Source organism: Rhinoderma darwinii, chromosome 6 (genome assembly GCF_050947455.1).
Source record: "Rhinoderma darwinii isolate aRhiDar2 chromosome 6, aRhiDar2.hap1, whole genome shotgun sequence".
NCBI classification, from domain to species: domain Eukaryota; kingdom Metazoa; phylum Chordata; class Amphibia; order Anura; family Rhinodermatidae; genus Rhinoderma; species Rhinoderma darwinii.
In genome coordinates, this window is record NC_134692.1 from 86,816,777 (window position 1) to 86,838,950 (window position 22,174).

At 42.8% G+C, this 22,174-nt stretch overlaps 1 protein-coding gene across 1 annotated transcript in view; it reads left to right on the plus strand.

The window, feature by feature from the left end:
• Positions 1-22,174, plus strand: part of SF3B1 (splicing factor 3b subunit 1) — a 250,717-nt gene that overhangs the window by 172,193 nt on the left and 56,350 nt on the right. The window contains exons 6-7 of the mRNA XM_075830013.1: positions 17,718-17,894; positions 18,152-18,392. Coding sequence (XP_075686128.1) covers positions 17,718-17,894; positions 18,152-18,392 — 418 coding nt within the window. The remainder of the gene's footprint in view (positions 1-17,717; positions 17,895-18,151; positions 18,393-22,174) is intronic.

Here is a 22,174-nt window from a genome sequence, read left to right on the forward strand (position 1 = left end):
CAGCTCCCTTAGATTCATGAAGATCTTATTGGAGGAGGAAAAGCTATTCCTGGAAACAGCAAATAAGAGACTGAAGGAACAAATTGAAGTTGTCCTCCAGTTCAAAACGGACCCAGAATACACTACAAAAGAGTTGGCATTACAAAGCTCTTTTGAGAAGTTCAAATATAATCTAATTGAAAGAAAACATAATCAATTTGTACGAGACTTGCAAGATTTCAGGGAAAATAACATTTATTCGTTTGAAACACCAAAAGAAAGATCAAAACCTGAAACAGACCAGTCATCTTCTGATACGGATTGTACCGATCAGGAATCGAGCAATCGGATCCGAGTGGAGAGAGGAAGATATACTCAAAGAACCAACAGGGGAAGGGGCCTCTCAAGAGGAAAATATCCCCAAAAACGATGGGATACCCTACAAAGCTCAAATAGCTATGCCAGTCAAAAGTCTGGGGCGGGCATAGATATGAATCCTTTTTTAGAGAGGGAAGGCCCAAAGGCACCGTATCTACTACGAAACAAATTGAGCAACCAAAAATAAGGATGGATGAATTAAAAGTAATTTATCTGAAAGAAAATTAACTGACTTAGAAATATCAGTATTAAATAGAGGACTGTCCTATGTTCCCACAACCAGGTTCGATGCCTTTTACTGGGTGAAAGATATCAACTTATTCACAAGAAAACTGAAATGGCACAAGATGCATAAACTTAAGGACAAAAAGGAATGTCAAGAACTGGGACTGACCATGATGGAATTACCACATGCAAGGAACCTAGCGGAACTCTTGACTCTGAACGAGAAAAAGCAAGGGATGGGTCCTTTTACAACATGCAAACGTAAAAGTCAAAAGATGCCCCCCATTGGGGAAACATCGGTTATAGATGTTTACCCTTTCACTTATGATAGCACCCCTGGAGAGACGTCCCATCCGCTGGACAGGAAACCTGAGGATATAAAAATGGACACAACTCTCCACACACCCAGTCAGGTTTCCTGTGCTCCGGATGGAAGGATTGTCCTGAGGAAAAGCACTTCTCCAGGGGTTGCAGACCCCCTAGCAAGGTCTCACCTTATTCCACTAGGGGTGCTCTGGAAGGTATGTCTCCTTTGGAGGAAGCAACCTTGAGTCTGGTACCGGTACTCCCTCCTCTCCCGGTCCATCGCCTCCCTCCTGCTGCAGCAAAAGGAGGTGGTTTAAGGCCCACACTGTGGGCCTTCCTCTGGCGGGGAGCGGATTCCCGGGGTCCCGTTCGGCTCTGCCGGACCATGCCCAGCGTTGGCGGCTTTCCGACCCTCTCCCTGGCACTTCCGCTGGCCGCGACGCGTTACTTCCGGGCGGTGATGCGTCCAACACTCCAGGGGGCGGTATTCCAGTGACCCACGTGGGGAGGAGGGGCTCCAGCGTTCGGAGCCGAGGGCCTCCCAGCCAATCCATGGCCTATTTAGGCCAGAAACCGCAGGAGCTTCGGTCTCCAGTCTTCTTCCTCCATTATGGAAACGCCAGGAGAAGCGCCAGGACGCACTGACCGCTCGGATGCCAAGTCCTCCAGCCCGGTACTTGAGGACGCCAGGAATATGGGGTAAGATTTTTTAAAAAAAAACTCTCTTCCTTACCTAATACTGTTCCCTTTCTCTTGTACATATGTTTAGGCCAGGGATTATCCTAGGAAAAAACAGGATAAGGCCCATAACAAGGAATGTGCGATATGTAAAGAGAAACTTGCATCATCCTATAACAAATAGCTCTGTCAGAAATGTTTAGACAACATCATCTCAGAAGAGTCTACAAACTTAGCCACAAGTATCAAGGATATTGTAAGGGCTGAAGTTAGGAACTCACTAAAGTCCCTTAAAAGGAAAAGAGATCCTCCGCCCGCCTCTTCTAGCCGGATGGATTCTGATTCCTCAGCTGAAGAGCATATCCAACTAGGTGAAGAAGGGGAGTACAGCTCCTTTGATTCCTCAGGTGAGGATGAGGGAGAAAGGAATCTGTTCCCAACTGAGGACATAGACCTACTCCTAAAGACGGTTAGGGCGACTATGAATATAGATGATCCTAAAGAACCTCTGTCCGTACAGGACATAATGTTTCAAGGCCTAGGCCCTAAGAAGAATAGAACCTTTCCTATCCATAGAAACATATTTAACCTCATTAAAAAAGAATGGAAAAATCCTGATCGGAAAACAAGTATTCCCAAATTTCTCAAAAGAAAGTATCCTTTAGAGGACGAGGCATGCAAGGACTGGGACAACATCCCTAGACTTGACGCTTCAGTAGCCAAGATTTCAAGGAAACACTCCCTTCCCTTTGAAGATCTAGGCTCCTTGTCTGACCCTATGGATAGGAAGGCCGACTTCTATCTTAAAAAGACCTGGGAAGCCTCTACGGGGGCTTTCAAACCAAGCATTGCAGCCATTGTGTGGCTAGATCCCTGAAAATCTGGCTCGCACAATTGGATTTACATTTAAAAGACAAGACCCCTCGGGACCAGATTCCAACACTTTCCAAAGCCGCAGATTTTTTGGCAGATGCCTCAGTAGATGCTGTGCGCCTTTCCGCCCGATCAGCGGCCCTGTCAAATTCTGTTAGACGAGCTATCTGGCTAAAAACCTGGAAAGGGGTCACCGGATCCAAAGGGAAGCTGTGTGCTATTCCCTGCTCAGGAGATTACCTTTTTGGGTCCCCACTTGATGACCTGCTGTAAAAAGCATCAGATAGTAAGAAGGGGGTTCCCTGCACAAACAAGGCCATCAAGAGATTCCTTTCGTCCCAAAGGGCCTAATAACAAAAGACCTAACCCTAGGGGACAGGACTTTAGACCTTCAAGATTTACTAGGAAGAATAAGTCCTTTCTCTTCAGGCCCAAGAAGGACCCTAAAAATAGGGACCAACAATGACGCCACAAGACCTACAGTGGGGGGTCGGCTTTCCCTATTTTTCAAGGATTGGCATAAGATATCAGCGAATCCTTGGATTCTAGGAATTATAAAAACCGGGTACGTACTATAGTTCAGATCTCCTCCTCCAGACAGATTTTTTTCCCACAAGGGCCCTAGGGAGCCCGGACCAACAAAAGATCCTAGAAATAGATGTTCTGTCACCCATAAAAAAAGGAGTCCTAATCCAAGTTCCAAGCATAGAGACAGGTCAGGGCTTTTATTCCCCTCTCTTCCTTGTGAACAAACCAGGAGGCAAACACAGGGTCATTATAAACCTAAAAAAATTAAACCTTTTATCTGACCTACAAAAAATTATGCATAGAGCGCATCGCATCAACTATAAATCTCTCCAGAGATTGTGTGATGGCCGAAATAGACCTAGAGGATGCTTACTATCACGTACCCATAAGTCATCCTCCTCAAAGATACCTAAGGGTAGCAGTGACACTCAACGGGTCTGTAATTCACCTACAATACAGAGCCCTCCCCTTTGGCATCTCACAAGCCCCAAGGGTATTTTCAAAACTGATAGCGGAAATTACCTCTTACATCAGGATGAACGACATTCTCCTGATACCATATCTGGACGATTTCCTCTTGGTTGCAGAAACATCTCAAACCTTGACCCTACAGATACAAATAGTCTGAGATATATTAACAAAATTAGGATGGAACATAAATTTAAAAAGATCAAATTTAAACCCATCCAAAAGATGTGTATTCTTAGGAACCCTGCTGGACTCCTCCAAGCAGATGTCCTTCTTTCCAGAAGAAAAAAATCGGTCCCCTGATAAGCAGGATATCAGAGATCTACCTGAGCCATATGACATCTTTCAGGAAAGCTATGTCAGTCCTGGGCCTCATGACATCATGCATACCAGCTGTACTATGGGCTCACTTCAGATCCAGGCCACTACAGTGGGACATTTTAAATCAATGGGACAGGAGCAGTCTCTCCTTAGACCAACCCTTACACATCTCTTCCGCAGCAAGGCTGTACCTCAGATGGTGGTTGAACAGGGAGAACCTCATGAGGGGGATTCCATGGAGTTAACCCCTACACTCAACAGGACCACAGATGCGAGTTATTGGTGGTGGGGAGCCCATTACGACTCCTCTTCTTCAGGGTCAGTGGGATCAGCAGACCGCCAGATCCTCCAACTTCAGGGAACTCGCAGCAGTTCTTCAGGCCTTGAAGAGATCCATACATGCAGTCTCAGGTCCTCACTTGAAAATATATTCAGGCAACATGACCACAGTATCTTCTATAAATCGGCAGGGGGGTACGAGATCGGCCTCGCTGATGGACTTATCCTCACAGATATTTTCTCTGGCAGAACAACACCTATTGACTCTATCAGCTGTTCATCTGAAGGGGAAAGACAACCAGGTGGCAGACTTCCTAAGCCGAGAAAGGCTTCACCAATCAGAGTGGTGCCTGAATACAACCATACAACAGGAAATCATCCTCAAATGGGGAACCCTATCAATAGACCTATTTGCGTCCAAGGAAAACAGAAAATCCCAGAGATTCTTCTCCCTAAACCCTTTAGACCACCCAACAGCAATAGACGCATTCTCTCAGTGTTGGAGTCAAGAGAGAGGGAGGATACGCCTCCCCCCCCCCCCCCTAAACCTCCTCCCAAGAGTAATAAAAAAGGTCAGAGAAAACAGGGCCAGTGTGATACGAATAGCCCCCTTCTGGCCAAAGAGACCATGGTTCACGTGGTTAAGAAAAATGTCGTGTCACCAACCATGGGTTCTCCCAAACATGTCAGACCACCTATATCAGGGCCCAGAAATACACCCCGACATTCAGAAACTCCATCTGACAGCCTGGAAACTGAAAGGATAATCCTTAGGCAAAGAGGATTCTCAGAATCGGTCATCTCCACCCTACTAGCCAGTAGAAAACCGATTACCTCAAAAATATATCTGAGGTCATGGAAGGCATTCTTGAAATTTGCAGGCAGGGATATTAATCCTTTAAACAAACCAGATATTCCCTTAATATTGGATTTCCTCCAGGCAGGATTAAATAAAAACCTTAGGCCTACTACGTTAAAGGTTTCAGATTTCTGCTTTAAGTTCCTTCTTCAATTCCAAATTAGCAGAACACCCCTGGATCAAGAGATTCCTAACTGCCGCCTGCAGACTTAAACCCCAGATAAGATCCCCAGTTCCTCCCTGGGACTTAAACCCCGTTCTCCAGGCTTTGATAAAAACCACCTTTTGAACCAATAGACTCTATCTCCTTGAAAATGCTGTCACTCAAAATGACATTTTTGTTAGCCATTACATCAGCCCGTAGAGTGAGTGAGATTCGGGCCCTCTCTGCCTTTCCTCCACATACCCTACTGCTAGATGATAGTCATCCTAAAAACCTTACCAGAATTCCTTCCTAAAATAGTCTCTCCCTTTCACTTAGACCAAGATATTGTCCTTCCCTCTTTTTGTGATTCCCCAAAAAATCAGAGAGAACAACAGTTTAACTGCTTAGATGTAAGAAGGTGCCTAGTCCAGCACCTAAAGATTACCCAGGATCTGAGATCCTCAGAACTTGTTTGTCCAGTTTCAGGGTCACAACAAAGGTTCGGCAGCCAGTAAAGCCAATATAGCGAGGTGGATCAAGCAGGCCATACCATTAGCCTACATAAATCAGAAGCTCAAACCCCCAGAGTTTTTCAGAGCACACTCCACCAGTGCCGTGTCCACTTCATGGGCAGAGAGCAGACGCATCCCTAGACCAAATATGTAAGGCTGCCCCATGGAGTTCTCCTCACACCTTCTTTAAACACTACCGATTACAACTGCATACAGCCTCTGACTTGGCCTTTGGTAGAAAGGTGCTACAAGCTGTGGTCCCACCCTAACAAAATATTGGTTTCTATTTTACATCTCCAGGGGTGCTGTCATAGGTGAAAGGGTGAAAGATTGATTACTTACCGGTAATCAGTTTTTCAAGAACCTATGACAGCACCCTGCTGTTACCCTCCCATGGTTCTAGCAAATGATCCTCATAAGCTGGATCGCTAACCTTAAATTTAAGCATTTCCGTAAATATTGTATATATAAAGGTGTGAGGGTATTTCACAAAAAAAAAAAAAAACACATATAAACTAAACTACTTCTCATCCTGAGTTCTTCCTAAAGACTGGGTGTGTGGAGAGGTGTGTCCATTTTTATATTAAGTTTCCTGTCCAGCGGATGGGACGTCTCTCCAGGGGTGCTGTCATAGGTTCTTGAAAAACCGATTACCGGTAAGTAATCAATCTTTTTCCAAGATCTTGTTACTAAGGGCCTGATGAAAATCCACATGCTATCCAAACTAGTCAATTTAACAAGAGATGAAAACAAGGCATTGATCTCCCTGGAAGGGGATAATCACATTATAATAAAGTTGTCCAACAAAGGAGGAAACGTGGTGGTCATTGATAGGAAGAAATACATTGAGATGAGACTCAACATTCTTAATGACAACACGGGATATGAAATTCTACAAGAAGATCCAACAAAGAAGTTCAAACTGGAACTCTTTTCAATTCTGGCTGATGCAAAAGAAAGAAATTTGATTAATGAGCATGAATACAAATTTATGGCAGTAGATATACCACAAACCCCCCCACGTTTTATGCTCTCCCCAAAATCCACAAGGGGACTAACCCACTCAAGGGACGCCCCATTGTATCTGGCATCTCGGGTTTGACACAAAACGTGGGCGTTTATATTGATCGGGTTCTTAGAACATTTTTAGAAACCCTGCACTCATAAACAAGGGATACGATGGATCTTCTTGCTAGAATCAATGATCTTCCTATTGAAGAGAGAGCCATCTTGTTTAGCATTAATGTGGAGGCTCAGTACTCCTCGATTCCCCATGAATTGGGTCTTAGAGCAGTGCACCATTTTCTGGATACAAGAGGGGTCCATTTCAGGGATCATAGCGCGTTCACATTGAGACTGCTAGACTTCGTTCTGACCAAGAACTATTTTTTTTTTCAACGGTCATATGTACCACCAGCTCAGGGCACCGCCATGGGTAACTCCTGTGCACCGACATATGCCAACCTTTTCCTGGGCTGGTGGGAAGAAACCCTGGTCTTCAATGATGAAAGATTTAACCTTAACCTACCAGTCTCAATATGGACGCGCTATATAGACGATATTTTCGTCATATGGACAGGATCAACTACCCTCTTTGAGCAGTATGTAAAAACCCTAAACCACAACGAAATCGGTCTTCAATTCACCTTTGAATCTCAACCAAATAATTTACCATTTCTAGACATCCTAATATCCATAGATAGAGATAATAAAATCGAAACAACAATCTATAGAAAGCCAACAGCTACAAACAGTCTTCTGAGGTGGGAGAGCTGTCATCCGGGCCCTCTCAAAAAGGGCATACCGAAGGGACAATATCTCCGCCTCAGGAGAAACTGTTCCAATATCCAAGAATTTAAAACAAAAGCAAAGGATCTGGAAACTAGATTCCTAGAAAGACGCTATCCGTCTAAAATATTGAAAGAAGCATACAAAAATGCATATACTCAAACAGGGAACAACTTTTGATCCCAAAAAAAACCGAGAAGAATAATGCAATCTTATACGCCTGGTAGGCACTTTTTATATGGCAGAACAGGTGGTTAGAGAAATCCTTAAACACTGGAATATCCTTCAATTGGATTGTGATATTAAGGAAGCCATAACCTCCCAGGCACAGATCACGTACAGAAAGGGTAGACTTATAGGAGACCACGTTGTTCATAGTCACCTTGCCAATATAAAAAGAGAAGGATGCTGGCTGGACAGAAAGATCAATGGATGCTACAAGTGTGGACACTGCAAAAAATGTACACTGGTGGAGGTAGCTAAAGCTTTCACAAGTGCCTTCACGGGCATTAGTTATCCCATTAAAAACTTCGCCAATTGTAGCTCCAAAAATGTAGTCTATAAAATTACTTGCCCCTGCCCACTAGATTATGTGAGCAAAACCACAAGAGAATGGAGGAAAAGAATCCTTGAACATCGGGGGGACATTATAAATAAAAGGGATAAACCTGTATCTCGCCATGTCCATCTTGAACATAAAGGGGAGACAAAATGTTTGAAATTTACCGTTTTGGAGGTATTACAACCATCCATTAGGGGGGGGGGGGGGGGGCGATATAGACTAAATATTTTTGCAGAAAGAATCTAGATGGATTTTTAGATTAGGATCGGTCACGCCGTACGGACTAAATGAACAACTCGACTATACATGCTTTATCTAAATTAAATGTAATCTCAGAAATAATCACAAAAAAACATCTTTATCATTAAATATCTTCATCTTTGCCCAAAAATTTGAGATATGCAGCGTAATAATATATGTATGACATAACTCTTTGCCACTAAATATCCCAATCAAATAACGATCACATGATCTATTTTCAATCCATCTGTGCGGATTCCATTTCAAGGAATCCTTTAAAATGGATAGAACTGCGAGGGTTAAAATTTACTGATTGCCTTGCATATTTAAATAAACCCCGACTTCATTACCATGTGTCCGGATGTGCAGTCATGCTCTCCCTCTATATATGAAAGGATATTCCTTGCATCGATCTGATTTCACAGCCTCTGACGTAGTGCTGTGGGTTCAGATGGAATGCAGATGGAAGACTCATGTTGCAACCATAGTTGCAACTGGGTTTTTCCTTGAGACGAGATTGTTTTGGCATCCCGTCTCCATGGAAACGCATATCTCTACAGCGGCGCACGGTAAAGCGCCGATGTATGATGAGATCCGCTTTCCTTATTTTTTTCTCTCGTCTTGAGAAGATCCACTGTCCTTTTTGACACAAGGAGCGATGTCTGGTGTTCCCATACGGACGGCACACATTCTCAGTGCCGCTCGCCGGGTGGACCATTCATCGCTCCCCCTCTGACACACGCCCACTGACGTCACGGGGGTGTGTTAGGGGAAGGGGAGGAACTAATGTGGGTTTATAGAGGACAGGGAAATCCCTGCCACTGACGTCAGAAACGGGCGCTAAATCAGAGAGTACAGACGCATCTGAGTGACCCTTGCCACTGCAAGCACGCCTGCAGATATACAGCCTGTCAATTTGTTCCAGCATTCCTGAAAACTTTGATTTTGCTGGCTATGGCCCTTCTCCCCTGAAGAATCATGCGGCCGTGAGGCAACGCATTGGGAGACTTGATCTACATTACGAGAGTTCACAGAGGAGATCCTTTATCGATACCAATTGGGGCTTCCTGACCCACCGGACACCAAGCTTAAAAGGTTGCCAAGGAACGGGTGACATCTATACGGGTAGGGGGCGTTGAGCCCCGTTCTTTCACACCTGTTGGTCACCTATAAGAAAGGATCTCTATATATATATATATAAAAAATTGATGAACACTCTCCATTCATTACAAACACGCATGGACTGCTGTTAATATCGAATTACCGCACTATACTGGATGTAGGCTATGAATGAGTATAAAATTCAGTACATTGGCTACTTTTTATATACACTGTCTGTACATGTTCGTTCTTTTCTAAAGCAATTTTATATGAAAAACAAGTAAAAGTTATATTTTATATATAAAACTCCGGATCTACTTTTCTTTCTATATACAATACGGAAAATCTTATAAAACAAGTCTGGATGGTGGACTTTACATTGCATCATCATTCATCATTTAAATATTTATTTGTGGAAAACACCAAAATCTAGAGAAAATATGCAAAAATGTGCATTTTTCTAAATTTAAATGTATCTGCTTGTAAAACCGTAATACCACACAAAATAATTACTAGTTTATATTCCCCATACGTCTACTTTGTTTGCATCATTTTCAAGAAATGTTCAACGGTTGTTTTTTCAGGGACCAGTTCAGTTCTGAAGTGACTTTGAGGGCTTTCTATATTAGAAAGTCTCCATAAATCACCCCATTTTAAAAACTGCACCCCTCAAAGTATTAAAAACCGCGATCAGAAAGTGTGAAACACAGGAATTAAGCAAAGTAGAGGTGAAATGACAAAATTAAATTAATTTTTTTGCCTAAATTAATTTGTAATCATTTTTTTTTTCCTGTAACACGCAAGAGTTTACTCGAGAAACGCAACTCAATGTTTATTGCCCAGATTCTGCAGTTTTTAGAAATATCCCACATGTGGCCCTAGTGTTCTAATGGACTGAAATACAAGCCTCAGAAGCCGCGGAGCACCTAGTGGATTTTTAGGCCTCCTTTCTATTAGAAGATATTTTAGGCACCATGTCAGGTTTGAAAAGGTCTTGTGGTACCAAAACATAGGAAGCACCCCCAAAAGGACACCATTTTGGAAACTACACCACCCAAGGAATTAATATAGGGGTATAGTGAGCATTTTGACCCCACAGTTTTTTTTTTACTAAATTTCTTTTGCATTAAGCTGTAAAAACGAAAATCTAAAATTTTCCCAATAAAACATGTAATGTTTTCATTTTTCAAGGAATAAAGGGAGATAAAGCACCCCACCATTTGTGAAGCAATTTTTCCCGATTATGGCAATACCCCATATGTGATTATAAACTGTTGTTTGAACACGTGGCAGCCCTCAGAAAGGAAGGAGCGCCATTTGGCCTTTGGAGCACAAATTTTGCTGGAATGGTTTTCAGACGCCATGTCGCCTTTGAAAAGCCCCCGAGGTGTCAAGATGGGAACCCCCCAAAAAAAGTGACCCCATTTTTGAAACGTCACCCCTTGTGGAATTTATCTAGGGTTATAGTGAGCATTTTATCCCCACAGTTTTTTTGTAGAATTAATTAAAGCAGGCTGTGAAAATCAAAATCTACATTTTTTTTTTTTCCCCCATAAAACATGCATTGTTTTCATTTTCACAGGGTATAAAGGAGAAAAAGCACCCCGACATCTGTGAAGAATTCCTCCGTAGCACAGAAATGGCACATATGAAACCACGGCCGTCACACGGACCTTATAATTCAATGTGGCCGTTCACGCGGGCGTTGTTTCAACGCACTGCGTGAAGGGTCCGTGAGAAATTGGGACATGTCGTATTTTTTCACGCATCCCTCCATAGACTCAAGTCTATGGGGGATGCATGATAGCACGGATGCACCTCTGACGTGAAAAACTCCAGTTTTTCACGTCAGATATGCGCATCACCCGTCTGAATCTAGCCTAAAAGTGACCCCGTTTTAGAAAATACACCTCTTAAAGCATCTCCTGCCAGAGGTAGGGTACATGAATAATCCATAGATTAACACTCCTTTATGTGCAAGCCATCGTTTTCTGGGCAGGTGTCGCACTGATAAGTGGTGTCCTTTCTTATGCCTCTTTTGGAACACACTCTGCACCTTTTTTGGGACATTCCCTTCTTTGCAGTTTGGGGGAAGTTCTTGCGTAAGTGCTGTCCTGGTACAATACGGGTGCCCTCGCTTCCAGCAGATGTGCTTGGGCCGTCCCCTTCCTGGTTTCCAAATAGAAGGGCCTTGATAATCACCGCTTGAAACTGAAGAAATCTCCCTGTCAGGTCTGCCCATTGGGATAGCGTCATACAATGCCATCTGTACAATGTACACGGCCAATTTTTTGTACCCCACCCTTGTCTTCCGCATTGCACTATACAGCTTCAGCAGTTGCTCTGAAAGATCAACCCCTCCCATGTATTTATTATATCCCAGGATGCTATCTGGCTTGTGGGTCACTGTACTGGTACCTTGTACAGGGACAGGGGTGTTGTCGTTCCCATGTATTGTGGTCAAGATAAGGACATCCCTCTTGTACTTGACGAACAACATGTTCTCGTTGCATACTGCCCTGCTCTCACCCTTTCTGAGACTGGCCAAGCTGTATTTTAGGGAGGCTTTCTGATTCTGCAGTATTTCTGGTGGAGAGGCAATAAAGTGTTGCTAGAAGTTTGGATTGGTGGGGGTCCGAGCACTGAGACCCCCACCAATCGCTAGAACGAAGCAGCTGAAGGGCTCGTGTGAGCGCTCAGCCGCTTCGTGTCTGTTCGGCTTTTTCCGGAAAGCCGATGTATCTGAGTACCGGCTCATAGACTTTCTGTTGAGTCCGTACACTATACATTTATTTCCGGAAAAAGCCGAACAGACAAGAAGCGGCTGAGCGCTCACACGAGCCCTTCAGCTGCTTAGTTCTAGCGATTGGTGGGGGTCTCAGTGCTCGAACCCCCACCAATCCAAACTTCTAGCTACACTTTATTGCCTCTCCACCAGAAATACTATGACATGTCAGAAGTAGGGATGTCACGATACCAGAATTTGGACTTTGATACCGATACTATGTGTAGTATTGCGATTTCGATACTAAAACTATACTTTTGCTAACAATAATAATAAAAAATTTCTTCCGTTTTCTGATGTGAGGAGTGTGGTATGATGAATTTTGAACCTCCACGTGCCTCACATTAATAGTGATTAACCCATCATGTTCCTCAGTCATGGACAACATTGGGTTAATTTGAGAGTAATTACTATTGCCTCACATTATTACCTCGTGCCTCACATTATTAAGTGAAAGCTGTTTTTATTTAATTTTATAACAGCGTAAACATGAATGATGCTATAAATGTGTTATTACGGTCGCTTAGGTACCGAATATGTGTATATTTTCGAGACTTATTTTAATGTTTGTTGTGTTTTTGTTTTTTATTTAACATTATTTATTATTTTACTTTTATTATTTTTAAGCTTTAATGTACTGGCATATATCTATATGCCAGTACATTAGCCTGTGTACTGACCGTAGACAGGCAGTTAGCAGGAAATATGGTCTTTCAATGGACCCTGATCATGTCACAGGAATTCCCTGTGATGCAATCCAAAGGGCATTTTTCTTCTGAATGCTGCGGTCAGGTTTCATCGCAGCATTCAGGGGAGTAACGGCGGAGATGAGAGGTTTCTCTCATCTCTGCCGTTACAGCGGGACTGTGGCTGTGTAATACAGCCATTGCCCTGCTCCTGACAACAATTATTTATTTATTTATTTCAGTTACTTATATAGCGTCAACATATTACGCAGCGCTGTACAGAGGTCCTCTCATTTTTACTGTCCCCATTGGGGCTCACAATCTAAATTCCGTATTGGTATGTTTTTCGGGTGTGGGAGGAAACCGGAGTACCCGGAGGAAACCCACGCAAACACGGGGAGAACATACAAACTCCATGCAGATGTTGTCCTTGGTTGGATTTGAACCCAGGACCCCAGCGCTGCAAGGCAACAAGTGCGTGCGTGGTCAGCATGAGGTGATGCGGCCGACGCTGCACTAATGAGCGGCGGGACAGCACCGAAGACAGAACGTGGGGGGGGTGTTTTGTAGTGCGCCCTCCATGTTCTGTCTTCAGTGCCGCCGCTCATTAGTGCAGCGCTGCCCGCATCACCTCATGCTGACTGCGTGCACTTGTTGTCAGGAGTGGGGCAATGGCTGTATCCCACAGCCGCAGCCCCGCTCTCATACATTCATGTGTTACTATACTGAGCTGTGTGGCCGCACAACTTAGTATCAAAATACATGAAATAACGGTATTGAACCGTTTGAGGGTGCACGGTATCGAAGTTTCGATGCATCGTGCCTCCCTAGTCAGAAGTTTGTCAAACGTTTAGCTACACTTTAAATAATGAGACGCTGGTGTAGAAGCTATCCATGTAAAGGTGGTAACCCTGGTCCAGCAGTGAGTGCATCAAATCCCACTCTATTGTCCCACTAACTCCCAGGACAGGGGGGCATTCTGGACGTTCAGTCCTGGAGTTTTTCCCTTCATAAACCTGTGTGTGCGTGCCCGCCCGCCCGCCCTGATCTACGCTCACACAGCTTGTGCATTTTTATACCATACCTTGCCCTCCTATTGGCCAGATATTGGCTAAATTTTAGCCTCTCCTTAAAATATACAAGGGACTCGTCTTTTAAAATGTTCTTTTCAGGTGTGTACACTTGGCTAAATTTGGTGCTAAAATGATCAATAACAGGCCTGATTTTAAATAGTTGGTCATATGTGGGGTCATCACGGGGCGGGCACTGTGCATTATAATTGTAATGCAAAAACTTTTAAATCGCTTCAAAGCGAATCTGGTTCATGGCCATGCGGTAAGTTCTGGGTGTTGTACAATACATCTGTACACCAGTATTGCTTAATCTTTGGTTTCTACACTAGACCCATATGCAGCACCAGGCCCCAAAATGTCATCCTATCCGGGGGTCCACCTGAGGGGGGAGGGGGTGTGGGCAATAAATTCCTGGGCGTATAAATTGGTCTGGGCCACTATTAAATTCACAAGTTCCTCACTTACAAAACCTTTAAAAAAATCTATTTCTGTGAGGTCTCCAGTCTCAAAAGAGTTGCCCTTGAAATCCGGGATCTGAGGCTCATAAATGTCGGTGGTGGGTTCCGCATGAGCTCACTAATTTGGGGGGTTTCCTCAGCTGATTTTCTGGGGTGCCTTTGCGGGGGTTCCTAATCACCGGATGATGAGGAGGAGAGGGTGTATTGGGACATTTTTATTAGGGGGGTGTGTAGTGCTTCAACACGCGTAATACTCAATTAATTTTTATATGGGGTTATGTGTGTTGTTCTTTTACATTTGTATAAATGTGCAAAATAAAAAACGTGGAAAATAAAATGTACTGAATAAACTTCAGTAAAAAAAAAAAAAAAAAGATGCCAATATAAAACTGCAAAAAAACTTCTGACTTTCTGTCAAATTATCCCTAGCTGTAGTATAAAAAATATACTGCAATAATTTTAGACTAGAACTATAAAGCTACGCGATGTAAACTAACTTGGTAAAAACCAAAGTGAACGTCCGTCACGGACGCTAATCATGTAATGCTACAGTATCACTAGCTGACGCTAACAAAAAGTGTAGTATAAAGAATATAGTACCGTTAATTTGCACTACTTACCTAAGCAGGTACTAGCTTCATCTAGCTATATATATATATATATATAATTTATTTTTTTGACTTTTTGATTTATTTATTTTTTATATTTTTTTTTTACAGTTTTATAAAATGCCAAAAATAACCTACGTCAACAATTTACAACTAAGGCTGATTATAGATTAAGCCTCACCTCCTAAAACACTCAATTGAGTTATGGAAAACTTCCCCCTCCTCCTCTGGTGACCGCCCATCTACTCTAAAAACTATAGCTCCATTGGAAGCCTTAGCAAACATTATAGATGATCTAGACCTACAACGATGGAGATCTAGGGGTATATCCTGTATCCAGTTTATGATAAAAATGTGTTTCCTCCATTCTCTTCTATATCCTCTAAATTTCATATCACTCAAAAGGAATGTTTCACATACTTACGAATTAAACACTTTTCTGAGAAACTTTAGTCCTCTGCGCCAAAAATGAATTTGGATCTCATTCATTTGTTTCAAATTCAGTCTAAAACTTTTACGACTCTGAGACCCATTTATGACTTAATAAATAAAGTCAAGATTTTACAAATCACCTTCTCTAATAACATGGGAAAGGGAACTTGGTCAAACTTTCTCAAACACAACATGGAATACAGCAACCACTTTTATTGCTAAGAATTTTAAATGTCTCAAACTATGAATCTGCTATGAAAACCCTTTTAAGATAGTACTATACTCCTGAAAGGCTTAGTAGAATCTACCCCAACACTTCTGCAACATGTTGGAGGGGTTCGGAAATGTAGGCTCATTGCTACATATCCCGTGGTCATGTCCCTGTATTACAACATATTAAAGAGGCTCTGTCACCAGATTTTCAAACCCCTATCTCCTATTGCAGCAGATCGGCGCTGCAATGTAGATTACAGTAACGTGTTGTTTTTTTTCAAAAACGAGCATTTTTGACCAAGTTATGAGCATTTTTGTATTTATGCAAATGAGCCTTAAGTACAACTGGGCGTGTTTAAAGTTAAGTACAAGTGGGCGTGTATTGTGTGTACACATCTGGGCGTTTTTACTTGTTTTACTAGCTGGGCGTTGTGAATAGAAGTGTATGATGCTGACGAATCCGCATCATCCACTTCTCTTCGTCAACACCCAGCTTCTGGCAGTGCACAGACACACAGCGTGTTCTCCAGAGATCACACTGTGACGTCACTCCCTGCCCCAGGTCCTGCATCGTGTCGGACGAGCGAGGACACATCGGCACCAGGCGACAGAGGCTACATCGACTTACCTGCAAACGCCGATGCTGCTGCAGAATCAACTGTAGCCTCTGTCGCCCGGTTACGATGTGTCCTTGCTCGTCCGACACGAACGTGGCCAAAAATGCTTGTTTTTAAAAAAAAAACGTTACTGTAATCTACATTGCAGCGCCGATCTGCTGCAATACGAGATAGGGGTTTGAAAATCTGGTGACAGAGCCTCTTTAAATCAAGGTGTTTGATCTCCTATTGGAGATAACCGGCATTAATCTCGTACCTACACCTGAATTTGCCTTACTATTCCAGAATATTCATTTAATTCCATGTCAACTTAGATCTTTTATTGGTCTATTGTCTGCCAAGTTATTACTAGATGCTGGAAAAGCACGACTGTTCCTCATTTGAAAGAAATAATAATTTGTCTTTATAACACGTATAATTGTGAAAGAATACTTTCTTATAGTGATTTTGGTAAGAAAATGGAGAAGTGGAAACTATGGTCCCTTAGCCCTAGAATCACGACATATTGATCTTTATTCCTTATACCAATTGATTGTGATACCTGCACTTGTTTTGGTTTTATTACTCATACAAGTTTTCTTCTTTAATCTCTATTCATTTATTTTCTTGTATTCTGTAATGGACAATAGATCATTATACATCCGGATACCAATTATAATAGTGTTGCAAGATTTGAATATGTGTGTATAATGTGAAAAAATTAAAATAAAAATTATTGCAAAGAAAAAAATTATACTAAATCCCCATGCTTCTACCCATACCTGGGCACATTGTATAAAATGCTGAGGGGCATTTTGACACACAGGCACTGTAATGCAATATTGAGTCAAAGTGAAATTTTTCATAAAGATACATACCACCCATGCCTACGTTCAAGAAATGCTTAAATCACACGCATTCTGCAAGTATATTGAGCACTCACTTCAACCTGCTCTAGCTCTGGCTGTGTCGCAGCTAGAACTGCAATCCGGGGCTTTCAAACAAGACCTGCACAGCATTTCTAGCTGTGAGACCGCTTCAGAATCAATGATAGCATGGACATCAGATACATCCTTCGCTACTGAAGTGCCTTCCTGGCAGAGAGATGGTTAAAGTGTAACTAAACTTTTAAAATAATTTTGAAACGTCAGTGACCTGTTTGGATAAAAGGAAGCGGCTGAATCACCTCGCTGTGCTGCTTTGTTTCTGATCGGCTTTCCATGGAGCGGTGTATGGGATAAATAGAAAGTCTAAGTCCCTACACTGTTCGCTCGGCTTTCAGAGGAAAGCCAATAAGAAACATAAGCGGTACAGTGCTCGTCCGAGCGACTCTGCCACTTTGTTTTAGTGATCGGTAGGGGTCTGTGCTCGGAACCCCACCGATCAAAACTTCTGACATGTCACTATGACATGTCAAAAGTTTTTTTTTTTTTTTTTTAAGGTTTAGTTACATTTTTAAGGAAAGCAATTTGTATTCATTGTATGTACAAAGGTTTTTTTTCTTCAGTTATATTTTCCACATACGCTCAAATATTCGCTTAGTTGGCAGGATATATATTATCACAATACGTACCCTTCTCCATTTTATACTTAATTTAGTTTCTTACCTGTTTCTTATCCATAGCGAGAAATCCATCAACAGCTAGCAGAAAAGGCTAAATCTGGTGATTTAAAGGTGGTCAATGGATCTGCTGCAGTTGCATCTCAGCCATCTTCGAAACGCAAGCGACGATGGGATCAGACAGACCAAACACCAGGGTCAACCCCAAAGAAGGTTTCCAGCTGGGACCAAGCCGAGGTCGTTGTACTTAATCTAGATGCTCATCTAATAAAAGTGTCAGTCTAGTTATACTCTTCCGCCCGAACTAACATCAGGCGTGAAGAGACTTTCCTGCATGCTGATCATAGACTACCGCTCAACTTACAGAAGCCTCTTTCCACGCCAAATGTTTGTTCAGGCGGGAGGGTATAAGTGGGCTGAGAATTTAAGTAAAGCATTATAAACCTATTTCAGTCAAATATTATTTTTCTTTATTTATTGTGTTTTCTTTGTTAAAGACTCCTGGGCACACTCCTTCTTCATTGAGGTGGGATGAGACTCCAGGCCGTTCTAAAGGAAGTGAAACTCCTGGAGCTACGCCTGGGTCAAAAATTTGGGATCCTACTCCGAGCCATACTCCTGCTGGAGCTGCAACCCCTGGTCGGGGGGATACTCCAGGACATGCAACGCCAGGCCATGGTGGAGCAACATCCAGTGCACGTAAAAATAGATGGGATGAAACTCCTAAAACAGAGCGTGGTGAGCTTAATGACTTTAATTATTCTTTTTACCCTTTGGCGAAATGTCATGTACATGTACGTGAGAGCCGCTAAGGGGAGAGTATGGAGCGGGCTCACGGGCTGAGCGCACGCTTTCCTCTGCAGTTGTCAGCTGTTTGTTACAACTGATACCTTACTGCAACGGTCAACGTCGGAGTTGACTCTGAGCTCGCCCGTTAAATCACTTAAGTGCCGATGGTTGTCATGGCAGCCTGGGGGCCTAATGAAGGTCTGCCATCTTTGTGCTCCTATTAAGCCCTGCCAGAGGCAGGGCTTTTAAGGTGCCAGTAAAAAGTACAATGAAATGAAATACTTAAGTATTGCAGTATATTGTGCAAGCGATCCAATTATCGCTGGTTCAAGTCCCCTAGGGGTTCTAATAAAAAAGTTAGTGTTTTTTTATGAACAAAAAAATATTAAAGCTTAAAAAAAAAATACTAATTTTCCCCTAAGGTAATGTAAAAAAATTAACCTGGTATTCCCGTGTTTGTAAAAGTCAGAACTATTGGTATATAACGTTATTTAACCCACACGGTGAACACTGTAAAATTTATTTAAAAAAAAGCTTGAATTGCTGTTTTTTGGTAATCTTTTTAGTTCCCCCAAAAAATTTAAGAAAGTGCAATCAAAGAGTCACATGTACCCCAAAGTGACACCATTAAAAACCACAGCTTGCCCAGCATAAAACAAGCCCTCACACAAATTAATGGAAAAATTATAGTTATTGCTCTAAGAATACGGCGACACAAAAAAATGAAATTATTTTTAACAAATAGTTTTCTTTTGTAAAATGGTAAAACATAAAAAAAACGATATTAACTTTGTATCGCTGTAATCATATCGACCCGTAGAATAAAGTTAACATGTAATTTTTACCGAACAGTGGGCACCTTAAAGAGGCTCTGTCACCAGATTATAGTGCCCTATCTTCTACATAATCTGATCGGCGATGTAATGTAGATTCTAGTGGTTTTTATTTAGAAAAGTGATAATTTTTGACTGTTATGAAAAATTGTAGATTAATGCTAATTTGTTTCTTAATAGACTATTATGCGTCTTTTTACTTTTTACCAACTGGGCGTTGTGAAGAGAAGTGTATGACGCTGACCAATCAGCGTCATACACTTCTCATTGTTCCAGCCCAGCTTCTTTCACTGATTGATCAGCGTCATACTTCTCTTAACAACGCCCAGTTGGTAAAAAGTAAAAACACGCCCAGTTGTCTATTAAGAAACAAATTAGCATAAATCTAAGATTGTTTATAACTTGGTCAAAAATGATCGTTTTTAAAAATAAAAACCACTGTTATCTACATTACAGCGGCGATCAGATTATGTAGGCGATAGGGCACTTATAATCTGGTGACAGCCTCTTTAAAAACAAAACCCCAAAAAATTGCTCAATCACTGTTTTTTCCATATTTATTGCATTTGGGGACACATACCATGGTTATATACTGTTGGTACTAGAAGGCTTAAAGGGGTTTTCCAAAACTAATTTCAATTTCACTGCACATATAAAAATAATGTAAAATACCTACGTTTTGATTTCAGCTTCTAACACCCGATTCCAGCCCGGGTCACGTGATGCCTCTCCTGTAGCAAAATTCTTATTAGCCCACCTGAGTTCCGTTTTCCAGCTGGCTCGATGTGCTGGTACGTCATTCCTGATGTCACTGTACACTGAGGGAAGTGGTGGACCGGATAATCCCTTTTTTCTGATAGTTTCCGGTCAGCTGCTAGGCAGAGAGAAAATGATGCGCATGCTCTGTGGTATCGCAGAAGTAGGCATGCGTGGTAAACACTGCTAGTGCATGCCCACTCCTGCGCTATCACAGCACCTGCACGCCATTTTCTCCCCTTCCCTCCCCCCCCAGCAGCGGACTGGAAACAGAAGACATTATGTGAGTGAGGTCAGGAGCAGAGCTGGAGTCCCAGTCAGAGTGCTAGTAGCGCTCTGACATTGACTTCGACACTGGGGTTAGGGGATTCCACAGAGTCCTGGAGCAGAGCCTATACTAGCGCTCTGCCTGGGACTCTGGCTCTGGGGAAGCCACTGACATCGCTGTCCATATATGACAGAGGATTCCAGAGTCCTTATGCAGAGCAGTAAAATGACGAGGGAGATTAGAAAATGTTAATAGCTGGGTGTAGTAGGCGTGATGAGTCCCTGCTGCCGGCGGATTGCATGCTGGGACACAAGCGGTGCATGCCGGGAACTGTATGACCGGAAAAGCAAGACAATGAACACACAGGTAAACAAACTCTCAATGTAAACATAAGAGCATAATGGTAAATTAAAAAATTAGATAACGATGTTCAGGGGGCATTAATGGATACATTGAGAAACATTGCAGTGATTAAAAAAAAAAAAGTATTGGAAAACCCCTTTAACACGAAGAATGAAAGTGGCCCATCCTACATGTTATACCCAACTTATACACTGAACTAATCCAGTCTTAGCTTAGTGTTCGTAGGACGCAGGTACTTCTGCTAATGAAACAGTCTCACCATTTTATTATGCTTTTTATTTTTTTATTTTTTTACCTGGGAAACAGGGTACATGGTGTCCTATTACAAACGCGCCGTTGTCCAGCCTGGCAATGAAGGCAAGTGGGACAAGTGTCAGTTTCTCTATCCCCCACCAGTTTAAGGAGCACCTCTAACATCTACGACCAGTGTCCCCTTATTAAAGGGTGAACCACTGAGGGGAGTGCTCCTGCTGGTCACACATCTGGGAGATGGAGGAAGGACAGTGCTGATATGGAAGGTGAGCGTTTTCCCACTCCCTCAAGCCCCACCACTTGTATTCTGTACTGTCCGTTCACTCATAGGTCAGTTGGACTCTGCCCACCGATTTGGCGTGCACTGCAGGCGCTTTTTGCTGCTCAGTGCCATTTCTAGCCAACCTATGGCAGACGGGGCTATTTTTAATATTTCACCTTGGCTGATTCAATTCTTCACCAACGGCTTAATTTTCTCACACTATTGCGCAATCTGGGGGCGGGCCCTTCACTCGTACAATAGCGCTCCGGCGGGCTTTTTTCACACTCCCCTCATGGTTTATCGATTTACCAATCTCTCCTCACATGACCGCTGGCAGCCAATAGTGGCAATTCGTGGGCGGAGCCTCTGACCGTTCTGTCTTTTCTTGCATTCGGACGGCCGCTGCTTGGGACACAACACTTCCTGCTGCATCTTTGTCTGAGGGGAGACCTCGGACACTCTGAAACCGGGTAGGACTGGCCCTTGACCTTTTCTTTGTCCCCCTGCAGGTGCCCTAGCCTCATTCTCTGAGCTTACTCCCTGTAGGAGTGCGTTCTTATTCCTAGCAGACCTTGTTGAAGGCAACCATTATTTCCTAAGGGAGTAGATTATTGCTTTGCAGTACTGAGTGGTTTCTATTGGCTTCTCTAAAGCACACGCTGTAAAAAACTGGAAGTAGTGACCCCATCTATTGCCATGTCTGACCCTAAGGGAGAAGCTTTTATGCCAGACAACCATTACAATTCATTATGCATTCTCCAAATTCAGTACTAAGTTTCCTTGTGGTCAGTCTCCTTCCCTATACAATGCATGCCGGCCTCGTTGCCAAACGCCTGTGTCTTCTGCAACCCCTGCCAACCCTAGTTTTGCTCACGCCTGGGATGGTGGTTCTGGATCCGGAATGGTCCCATTCCCTTTTCAGAACTGTTAATACCCTAGCGTACGTCACTAAATCCATGATGGGCATAATGTCTAAACATTTTGGTTGTATTACCCT